This window comes from Uloborus diversus, chromosome 7 (genome assembly GCF_026930045.1).
Source record: "Uloborus diversus isolate 005 chromosome 7, Udiv.v.3.1, whole genome shotgun sequence".
Lineage (NCBI taxonomy): Eukaryota > Metazoa > Arthropoda > Arachnida > Araneae > Uloboridae > Uloborus > Uloborus diversus.
In genome coordinates, this window is record NC_072737.1 from 32,890,290 (window position 1) to 32,902,614 (window position 12,325).

General features: G+C 30.8%; 1 protein-coding gene across 1 annotated transcript in view; it reads right to left on the reverse strand.

Moving 5' to 3' along the window:
- Positions 1 to 12,325, reverse strand: part of LOC129225516 (dynein axonemal heavy chain 7-like) — an 84,519-nt gene that overhangs the window by 31,897 nt on the left and 40,297 nt on the right. Inside the window, exons 26-31 of the mRNA XM_054859944.1 lie at positions 11,772 to 11,988; positions 7,423 to 7,739; positions 5,966 to 6,107; positions 4,923 to 5,155; positions 4,584 to 4,764; positions 95 to 324 (exon numbers count right to left, since the gene is read on the reverse strand). Coding sequence (XP_054715919.1) covers positions 95 to 324; positions 4,584 to 4,764; positions 4,923 to 5,155; positions 5,966 to 6,107; positions 7,423 to 7,739; positions 11,772 to 11,988 — 1,320 coding nt within the window. The remainder of the gene's footprint in view (positions 1 to 94; positions 325 to 4,583; positions 4,765 to 4,922; positions 5,156 to 5,965; positions 6,108 to 7,422; positions 7,740 to 11,771; positions 11,989 to 12,325) is intronic.

Sequence of the window (12,325 nt, forward strand, 5' to 3'; positions counted from 1 at the left end):
AAACATTAAAAACAAATTATGTTAACACAGAACAGCATGTTTTTCATTGTAATATTTCTACCAATAATGAACTAATTGGTGACAAGAAACATACTTTCGTTTCTTCTCCAGAAGAGTCTTAAATGTTGATATCAGTTCCAAAAATGAAGTTGGTGTAACATAGTTGTGTCTTTGAAGTTTCGAGAAAAACAAACTGGACAGTTCTTCTGTGGTTGTGTGAAATTTCTTGCACATGAAGATGCAGCCCTCTCTTTCTTTATCACTTAATTCTACTTCTTCGAGAAATTTGGTGGCAACTGCTTCTAAAGCATCATCTGGCCAAGCCTCAAGAAAGAAAACAAGTCAATTACTAATTAGTCAAAAAATAGAGCTATCTAAAAAAAACCCTTAATAGTTATGCAATAAGCGGTATGTTACTGTCCTTAACCCAGTGTCGAATATACCGACAGTTTGATTATGACATACAAGCTACAGTTTTGTCCTTGTTTTTATGGACTCATCAGTCTGGAATAGTCAACAATAAGTTACTGCCCTTACTGCTTATTACCCAAGCTTTTACCTTCAATTTACATGTTGAACCGCATCATTGATTGGAGACTCTTGCTGGTGTGCTCAATTCCTTTTAGCTATCAGTTTGTTGGTAATCTCAGCTTCAATGAGATAATGTCTGCCTCCAGCTTGGTTATTGACTATTCTAAACTGATGAGACCATAACAAGGGCAAAACTACAATCTCTGGGTGTTGCAACCAGGCTGTCCATACATAATGCATGTCCATAGTTATGCACTTTAAAAGCATAAATAGTTCTATTAGCTTTGATTAGAAACTACAGATAAAAAGCATGAGTTTGGGTGTATGCAAGCAAATTACCACTTCTTTTCATTGTCTCTTGAATTTAGATGCCTAGTAACCAATAACATTAGTAGCTTTTAGCTATTAATAGACATGTGAACCAAAGTATTAAAAACTTATTGAAACTGCTCTAGATATAAAAAAAAAACTTTTTTGTTTATAAAGAATGTATTAGATAAGTTTTGAAATATTCATATAAGCCCTTGAACACAAATTGAATCTGTGCAAAATATATGCACACATTCAAAAAGAAATTTCAAAGAAACAAGGTTATGTACACATACTTACATGTACACAGATTCATACATAGCTCTCATATTCAAAAATTGCAACATCTATCATGCAATTAGTGATGTAAAATACCTGGGTATTTATTTTTAGAGGTAAATACCCAGGGTATATACCTGGGTAAATACGCAAAATGGGTATTTATTTCAAAAATTTATATTCAACTAAAATACTTTTCTGTCTGTATTCCACTATGTATATATATAACCAACCATATACAAAACAATAAATTTTTGCCCAAAAATTGTATTTTGATCACATATTTAAAGAATTATTGTGTGAAACAACTTAGCAATCTAATATGATATTCACATTAAATGTGTTGGATATACCTAATGAATGTCCCCTTCTTTCTTTTTTGTTTTTAGCCTACTTTCCCAGTAAAAGTCAGAAAAAGAAGAAAAAAGCATGAAAGAAGGCTTAATGCATCTTAAAAATATCGCAAAAAACAAAAAAAAAGTCAAAAATAAATAAAATAATTAAATAAATATTGAAAAATTAAAAATTGGAAAGTAGGGTATTAAGATGGGGAAAAATGTCTGTCTGTCGGTCTGTCCCCCCACCCCCAATGACTTTTGAATGAATAGTCCGATTCAAACAAACTTTTTTTATTTGAAAGATCTCGGCGAGGACACCTCATTCCCATATTTCACTTTTTGATTTGAACTATTTTTTGTTCAATTTTGAACAGTTCAAAAAAACTTAACATTAGCGCCTACGGCGAAATTCAAGGCAATTGCGAACTGTGAGGCGAATTTGCTTTAAACAAACTTTGTAGGAAAAAGCGTTTGATGAAAAACTTGTATATAATATATCTTTTTGATTTGAACAATTTTCCGTTCAATTTTGAACAGTTCAAATCCCTTAACATTAGCGCCTACGGGGAAACTGAAAGTCAATGTAGATTCCGTACTTGAAGGCGGATTTACTTCAAAAAAATTTTGTTGGAAATAGCTCTTGACGCCAAACTCCAGACTTCGACTCCGAAAACTTAGGGGCACTTGACTCCGACTCCGACTCCTGTGCATGACAATTAATCGGACTCCGACTCCCCGACTTCGTAGCCTTGGCAAAAATTTATACACGGAGGACAAATGACTGACTCCGATTCTTAGATATTCGACTCCGACTCCTTTACCCCAAAATGAGATTGACTTCGACTCCGACTCCGCAGCTATGGTTTTGACTGTGAAATAATTATTGTTGATCTGACTTGTTTTTATTTTTACGCTAAAGTTTTAATTTAGGTATTCAGTTTTCGGCGAATAAACTCGAAGTCATTTATGTTTCTACATAAAGATATGAGCAGACGATTTTTTTTTTTTTTGACAATGAAAATTATTTCTTTACTATGACATTTTATTGTTTTTATTTATTTCGGTAAGTGCATTAATTCATTTAAAAAATTGTTTTTGGCAACAGGGGAAAAAGAAACGATATTTTTATTATTTTGATATGATGTATTTATTTTAATGAGCTTATGAATTTTAATTATAATTTTTTCGTTTTGAAAGCTGTTAAAGATTTTTTTTATTGGAAAAAAGTGTATTAGCTGCTTTGTTTAAAAATTGCTGCTTTTTTTTTCTTTTTTTTTTATGCATCGATTTTTTTAGATGAGTGAGGAGTATTTTATTCCTAGAAATCAGCTTAAAGTATTTTAAAAATATGTTTGAAAAAATTCGCGATTTTAGCTATTTTTGAGCATATTGATCAGGTACTAGAAAGTAGTATGGGTATACGGGAAAGTAGGCTCGTCTAGTTCTAGACAGAACTTCTTGTTCACTTTTCAAAGCAAAATTTAAAGTTTTACCAGTAAATATACAAAGTGAGTGACAAACTAACGCCTCCTAAATACTAAAAGCCTATTGCGTTCTCCCTTTTAACATAGAGCAAAATGATCCCAGTAAGCATAATTTCAGTCTTCTGGCTACTGCCAACTATCGAAGGTCGAAAGCATTAGAAATTTAAAGCGGAAAAAACAATTGGTTAACTTCTAAATTTAAATTTTAAAATTAACCAACTAATGATTTGATTTGAATTGTTTGGATCCATCGTCATAGCAACATCATCCATGTATTGCCGTCAGGTTGTTTGTGTACCGGGGACCGGCGGAGGATCACTTTTAAAGCAAATGTGATAGGCATTTAGTATTTAGGATGCTTTGGACAAACTGATCACAAATCAAAGCCGAAACTAACTAGTAGCATAAATGAAAAATTATCATATAAGCTTTGTGCTACAATATGATTGAAGTGAAAAAAACAACGTAAATAAAGCAAATTTTGAAGAAAATACAGCATATAGCTATTGCAAGGCTACAATGGAGCCTCTTCATCAGTGCAAAAAGCTCACCAACACAACCAGAAGTTGCAACTTTTGAAATCCTGAAGTTCATCGTTGAATTGCTTATACTTGTCCAATTATGACATTGAAAAGAAAGATTCTTTGGTTCACGAAATGTTTCTTTCATAATTTCATCAAGTCTTCCAATAAAAAATATTATAAACTGTATAATACATATGTATGTATCAGTTTTACCAATTATTTCATATTTAGATTTTTAAAAAAAATCCCGACTCACTTTTTGCATTTTTTTTTTTTTTTGTAAAATACCCAGTTTTGGGGTATTTACCCAGGCCTTGGGTAAATACCCGGGTAAATACCCGAAAAATATTTACCTGCCCACTGGGTATTTACCCGATCCACATCACTACATGCAATAAAACTAGAACTAATAATTTAATAGCACATTCAAAACAAAAAAAGCAAGGTATTTCAATTTTTACAATTCCAGAGTTACCACACATTCTACACAAAGTTATTGCATTAAACAGCGCCCTCTGAACTGCTGAAATGGCTGTGTGAGCTTAGTGCAAGATGTTGAAAAAAATCGAGTTTTCGGACAGATCTCAATGTATCATGAAAAGTTGTTTATACCTATAATCAGTGCTGTAAATGGAGGAGCGGAAAACTCTGAAATATTTGTCTTTTCATAACAAGTTATTGTAAAAAAAATGTAAATTTGATGTAAATTGATATCAAACCACCTTTTCTTTGGGTGAGACTCTCCAAACATTATTTTCCAATTACAGAACTGTATTCAATGGCAGGAAGGTGTACATGAGTAGGCTACAAAGTTAATGAAAAACAAAAGCTAAGCCTTTGGAAAGTAAATATTTACTCTGGTAAGCATAGAACAATATTTATCTTCTGATCACATGTAGAAAAATATTGCTTCTGACTTTAATAAATGACTAGTATGTTACTTATCAACTATCTGTAACTCTAAATGCAACACAGAAAGAATATTTTATTATTATTATTTTATTTTATTTATTTATTTATTTATTTTACTTGGGTACACTGAGAAATATAGTGCAAAGGTCCTTGTATATTTTAGAACTAAGAGGCTAATGCAGAAAAACATACAAAAGTTGATGTACCTGAAACCAATCAATAGTACAGCAGTTTACTAATGATGGAAATCTTCTAAGGCGGTTTCGAAAAGAATCACCGATTGGGCTCATTCCTAAAACAATATGCAACTGATCTCGCACTCTTTGAATGAATAAATTAAACAGTGCAATAGGAGATCCATCAGTTTGTTGAGATTTTTCTCTCTGTCTGTAATAAGAACAGAAAAAAAAATCAAGCACATTCTGGATACAATATAGCTTTTGCATTCAAAAGATCTCTTTTAAAAATATCTAAAAGTAATGTACACAATCATAAATACTAATTTTATGCAAGACCAGTAAAAGTTTGCTATAAAAACCACCTACTTGTCAATATGTCTCATTTTTTCACAAATTTCTTGTTTTTCATCAGCTGGGAAAAGATTTGGAACTTCACCAGCATTTAGCAAATTATTAATATCTTCCAAAAATGATTCATCTTTGATTTGATTATCCGTAAAAAGAAATACTCCATGCTGCTCTGTGGCCGTTGACTTCCGTAAGATCAACTTCAAATCATCCCGCCATTCTGCCATTGTATAGCTTTTAGTGATTTCCACCTATAACATAGATTGCATGAATTCTAATTTGACACAGCTCAACGTAAAAATCAATGTATATTGAGAAAATTCAACAAGTTATGTGAACTGAAAAAGTTTCAGAAATTTTTTTTATCATTAAAAACTTAATTTAGTACCAAAATAATAGTGTGAGTTCCTGTAATACTTCTTGCCAAAGCATGCTCAATAACCATTAACATTTTTTATAAATAAAAAAAGGCAAGCAATCAAACAAAATACACGTTTTTCTTTTTTTCGTACTATTTCAAAATGTTATAAAAACCATCTCTTATGCTAAATGTCTGTATATTTTTCCTTAAAGTTTAAATGCTTATAAATAGTAAATTTAATTTCCATGGAAAGTTGCTTGGTATACTAGTGAATAATTCTGTACTTCGGAGGGATACAACACTCTATGTGCATTTTCATAACTTTACAAGAGAGTAGTTTTAACCACATGGTGTTCTATCACTCTAAGTGAAAACGGACCTGGTGTTTTTTTTAAATACGCTATATCCATTAATTAATAACTGGTTTTGGACATTAGTGCTCTGTGCCTCTAGGAATTATGAGAAAAGCTGATTTTAACTCTGTAATGTCATTTTGGAAAAAATAAGGACACTGTTGTATCCCTCCGTTGTACAGAATTATATAAATGTGCTTATTTATTGTACTAAATTGAGTCATTGTTTTTACTTGAGTGCTGAATTTTCTTCTCTCCAGCATTGACAAAAGGCCCAGTAAAGAAATTTTAAAACTTATCCACCATACAAATGCTCAATGAGAACAGAGCAAAATAGTTTGAATTACTTGAAAAAGTTCGTAATCAGCAATATGGGCAGCAAGATGAGTAAGAGATTGTCTTCCGGATCCACCAACACCCACAAGCAGTGCATGGCTGCGACGTTGTTTAAGTACTCTTGAAATGCGACAAAGATGTTCAACTGCAAACCTAAAAACACAAACACTCTTGAAAAGTCAAATATTAGTCACGAATTGGGGTTTATTAATGTTTATAAAAACATGCAGCATATTTACGATATTGTAAATCTCACAATTGCAAGAGTCTCCAAGAACATAAGGGTCCCAAAAGATCTCCAACTTAAAATTTTTGCAGGGGAAAAAATTTACAATTTACCGAATGGAACTCCGAATGTTATGGAGCGATGAAATATACAAGCATGCACAGCATCAGACAAAGTTACCAAATGAGGAAATTTTTGGGGAGATCACAGACACCCCAAGAACAAAAACATAACACCATAAATGTTTTACATAGTTCTGTGACAAAGGAGCCCCAAAAACTGTATTGTAACAGGCCCCAAACCTGTACATCTGGCATAGAATATATTTCCTTAATATAAAAAGGATAAAACTTAACTAATTTAGATGATTATTACTTATTAAATGTTGAGCACACAGTTTAGTGTAATAAAATTTAATTAGAATTTCATCATGTATAAAGAATACACTGATTTTTGCAAATTTTTAAAATTTGCATTGATTTTAAATATTGATTACTATTTTTCAATTTGAATTTAAGTTAGGTTATCATATTTGTTAAAAATTGAAATTTATAAATTTAAATGCACTTTGAAGCATTAGTGATGAATCAAAATATATGAAACAAAAAAGTTTATCATCTGCCTTAAAATATGTTTAACAGTAGAGGGAGTGGGGATACTTGATAACTCAGGAGACTTGTTCCCCTTTCAAATCTCTACAGTGCTATATCTCAAAATTGTAACTTGATTTAACCTGATAAAAAAATATTTTAAATGAATAAATAATAAAAAAGTCACAATAAAAAAAAATGCTTGATTTGTATCAGAATCAAGTCTCCTGCAAGCCAGGATCAAGCCTCTTTGCAAAAAGGAGACTTGGTCCATTTTCTTAATTTTGGTTTTTCTAAAAAATATTTCACTATAATAAATAAATTTAAAAAATGGCATAGCATTTTGATGGGAAAAAGACTGTTGGATATATGTAACACAAGATCTTCAATTTCATTTATTCAAATACAAGTTAAAAGCTTCAACAAAAAAAAAAGAGATCAATGGTCTCCAGTCCTCCCTATATATTTAATTAAATTTACAAAAAAAAAAAAAAAAAGATTTTAAGAGGAAAAATAAATAAATTTTTTCATGTAAAAAGAAATTCAAAAAACAGAATTATAATCTACACACTGTTGTCTATACTATGAATTAATTTTCAGAAGTGCTTTTGGTTCATTTAATACTTGTGACTAAAAAATACACTTAACTTACCTAAAAAGAACTAAACTCATAGGTTTTTTACTCATGTTGTTATATTCCTCCAAAAATCCTTCAATAATAGTCCTCAAAGAAGTAAAATCTGTTACTTCCATGTAAAAACGTGTGTCTGATTTCTGATCACCGAAATCACAATACATAAGTGATCGCATATCATCTTCTGTTACTATGTTATCACCATCACTATCCAATGGTGCCAATAATTCATTAAAATTTTCTTTAAGTTCATCTTCACAGACTCGTTTTGTGCATTCAAAGAGCCAGGTACGATCAGCGCTGTCAACTAATCGATCATAAAATACTCGGAAAATCTGAAAAAAGAAAAGGCACAAATTATATTGATTGATACCAAAATAAAAATGAGAGAATAAGTTTGATGCAATATTTTCATCAAATAATGTCTCAATGTGCAAAGGGAATCAAATCTTTAATGAAATACTGTAAAACTTGTTCCCTTTTATGATCATACACAGTACTTTCAATTTTCCGTCTAATTCATAATATTTTTCCATACATATAATTCCAATTTTTAGTTAAGATAACTGCATAAAAACTACACAAAAGAATAAACTTGGAATAGAATAGAATAGACAATATTCCACGACAGAAAGGGATAATATCTTAATTAGCTCAAACAAACTACAGGCAAATATCATACAGCATGTTACAGCAACCAAAGACTGTAGTTTCATGCTTATTAGCAATTATCAATCTGTCTAGAGAGTAAACTTAGCAGTGCTGTTGGTAGAAAGCTGCTTAGCAGGAACAAGATGCCACAACCAGTTCTGTGCTTATAATTCTGCTTTGCCCAGCTAAGGGGCAGTAACTCCATGCTTATTAGCTCATTCAACCTTTAGGTCATTTTATTTTCCACAAGTTGTCTCACTTTGGTGTTAAGCACATTTAAATGAAGATTTTCTTGAAACAAAATTTCATTCTACTAAACAAGAAAGCATCAAAATAAGTAATTTTTAAGGCCAATATGTTGGAAGAAAAATAATTAATATTGTATTGCTTCTTTCTCCATTAATGTTTTTCTTTTTTGAGCAATTTACTACTTTTTTAAGTACTTTTAGTAGTTAAATAGTATAGTTAACTTTTTCTTGATAAAAGTATAAACAGTGATTTGCTAATTTATTCTTAAACATTGAAAGTTTTTTTTTTTAATTGATCATTTGTTTAATTTAAAAACAAACCTTTAAAACAAACTAAGTTGTTGTAAAAGAAACATCTTCAATTTTAAATTGTATAAATTAAATAATAAGTTTAATTTTAGACATGCATAAATATAGTCATAATTTGAAAAATAATGCATTTTTTTTAAATTCTTTTTTGAAGCAAAAAATTACACTGTCCTCAAATACATAAATTTTGATGAGAACAGAGAGTTTTCTACCATCAACTAAGGTAACTTTGCCATGTTTGAGGTGAGTTTGGCAACTTTTCAAACACTAGTTTTTTTATCATTTCTGAAGCTTGACAACTTGTTTACAATAACTTTTGATGTTTAGGTAGAAAAAGAACTTTGTTGAAGGAAAGGTGTATCCCATACGTTTGCTGTCAAGCTTCAGAATTGATAGAAACAAACGTTTGAAAAGTGAGCAACTTCACCCTGCATAAGATAGAGCCATCCCAGTTGACTTTGCCATAAGTTTTAATTGGTATTAGGGGTCATTCCATAGAAATGTCAACCTCAACCTCAGAATTTTTTTTTCCACAAAGCCTTAATTGGGACCTATCATTTCATTCAGCATACTTTCTAGTACATAAATCCAATAACAGTTTGCAAAAATTTCATGCGGTGTTTTTCTTCTGGCTCAAAACGTGCGAGGTTGTAGAAAAGGCTTAGGATGTGCAAAAAACATGCGTCTACGTTTTCTTGTGTAATGTAAAATTTTTTGCAAATTTTTAAAAGAACTATGTTTATTCTAAATGAATAGATGTTGGCCCAATAAAATTGACTGTTCTTTTTGCCAGCATTATGAGATAAGTCTTTTAATTAGTTTGGTTATTTCACTGAAAATATTTACGTTACGTTAGTCACGAAAATGTACTATTTTCTGCTTAAAAACTAAACCAGATTATTGAACCAAACAGCACTTTTTATTTTCTTACATCTGTGTCATATCTACTTAAAAAGTGCAAAATATTCATTTTAGTATCAGTAGATGTAAAATAATTAGTGTGACTAACGTAACATTTGAGCTGTGACTAACGTAACGGTTTGCATGTGACTAACGTAACGGTTTGCATGTAACTAACGTAGCATTTTAAAAATGACTGCTAATATTTAAAATTTATTTAATTTAATGTAAATTTTCATGAACAATTTTGAATATGTAGGCATTCTATATTGATTTAAAAAATAAAGGGTGAAAAATACCAGTAATATTACATTTTATACCTTCTGTTTACTTAGAAAAATACTTTTTTAAAGGTCTTTATGAAGATACTTCCAATTTAAAGAATTATTTAAAAAGAAAAAAAGTGAGTAAAGCAAAATGAGTACTCTGCTGGATGTGCATTCAACACAAGAATCCAAGCTTAAGAATTAAGATAATAGAAATACAGTCTTAACAAAGAAGAACGTCTCTATTTTTTAGAAAATGCATCTCCACCTATTATTAAAATGAAGTCTTGGCTGCTCGTTGGAAAACATTTGAAGATGTTACATGATACAGTGACAATAAGCGCTGCTGTCATATATTTCAGAAAATGCAAGAATGATCATTTAGAAATTCAAACATTTGCGGTAATATCTGGAATTAAAATGCATTCTGATAAAACGTTGGAATATTTTTTTTTCAATATTACATTTTAATTCAAAAGGATGCACAACACTATTCGTTCGATGAATCAGTAAACCAAAAAAAAAAAAAAATATGCCATTGAAAACTACTACGAAGTTTCTTATAACGATAACTAGTATATCAGCAGAGCACTAGAATTCAGTGAAACTACCAACTTGCAAAAAGTTAATTTTTTAAAAGAGAGATATTTAGGATTTAATTAGACCAAGAATAATGTTATTCAGTTTGTAAAAGCAGTATTTTTTTTTTTTTTTCGCACATTCAAATTCAGTTAATTGAACTGAATCCTTCCATTCAATTTCTTACACTAAAAAAAAAAGTAAAGAAAAAACCATAATACAACACAAAGAAGGTTCCTAAAAAGTGTAAAAGTAATATAAGAGCAAGAAATTAACTATAAAAAGTTTTTTATATGCATTCATTGCTTGTTATTCGATGGTTACGTTAGTCACGTTACGTTAGTCACACACAGTTTTTTGAAAAAGTACCATTTAGGGCCAAAAAAGATTCGTCTGTAACAAATCTGTAGTACGATTTTAAAAATAGATTGTTTACCTCTTACAAATATATCGGCCAACTTTAAATGTCTGCGTAAGTTTCAGAAAAAATTAGCTCGTAACATAAGCATTGTTTCTCAGGGTTGCAAAAATGTTACGTTAGTCACGATGCCTTTTTTGGTGAAAAAACACCTGCTAGCGTTTATTTTGCTTCAAATTCTTGGTAGAAATAAAAAATAGTCACCTTGTAAATTTTAGATCAGCATACTAAACCAAAACACATTTATTTTTACTCCCGGTGTAAGTAAAAAGAGTTTGAAAATCAGCTGCGAATGTTACGTTAGTCACTATGGAATGACCCTTAGCTTTAACTAGGGCAATCCATTTCAAGATTTTCAAACAGTTTTGACGCTTTGGACTCTTAATTGCTTTTTCCTTTCATCAATACATAGCTTTTGATTAAGTTTTGCAAAAAAAAAGAAAAAAAAAGGTAACAAACGGGTTACCAATATAAAAAAAAAAGAAAGGTAAAACAATGAAAACTATATGCAATGTACCGACAGCCTAGTTATGACACCCAGATACTGCAGTTTTGTGATTGTTATGGACGAAACTGCAGTTGCAGTTTGGAATAGGTCTGTGATCGAGTTGGAAGCAGATATCCTCATTTTAGGAGTTGAACTGCCCGATTGTTTGTAGACTCTCACTGGTATGAAAATCAATTTTAGCTACTAGTTTGAAAGTATTCTCAGCTTTGATGAGAGGACATCTGCATCCAGCTCAGTTATCGACTATTTCAAACTGATGAGTTTGTCACAAGGACGAAACTGCAGTCTCTAAATGTCATAACCGGGCTTTTTGTATATTGCATGTAGTTCTGCAGTAGCCGTAACTTAAGGATGGTACCATATTACTTTTTAATGTGAACTATAATTTGTATTTAACCAAAAATGGTCAAAATAGCATAATTTCTACTCTTTTGGGTGTTTCAGGTGAAAAGGTGCTTGCTGCTATTCTACATTGTGATTTAGCTTACTTCATGAATCCATAGTTTTTTCAGTCCAGATGGATTTTCAACAGTTTTTGGAAACGACAAAAGAAGTCCTTGAATTACACGAGAAAAATCTCTTAAATTGAAAAGATAGTGAGATTTTGTAGGAGTTGGTAAAAGATTTAAAATGGCTTCTTTATATACAACCAGAGTAGCATTCACAAGTTCAGAAATACTTGGTTCAAATACATCTTCAAAACCCCTAGAGAGATTGTAAATGCAGCAGTTTAAACCAGAAGTACTATTTATACAAAAATTTATAAATTTCATTAAAACAGCAATAAAAATTTTTCGGGCTTTGGACTTAAAACAACTGATTGTTGTTGGCTGACTGTACTTCAACAAAAGCAAAAGCATTCAATTTATAAAGTGAATTAGTAATTAAGTGTTCCTAATTCAAAAACCATACATATGACGCAGTGAGAAGCAAAGGGATGCAAGGTTACATTTTGAAGTTTTGAGTAAAACGCGTTTAAAGATCAGATCCTAGGTAGGCTTTCATTGAAATTTTTTCTAAATCAAGTTGTATACCAGAACCT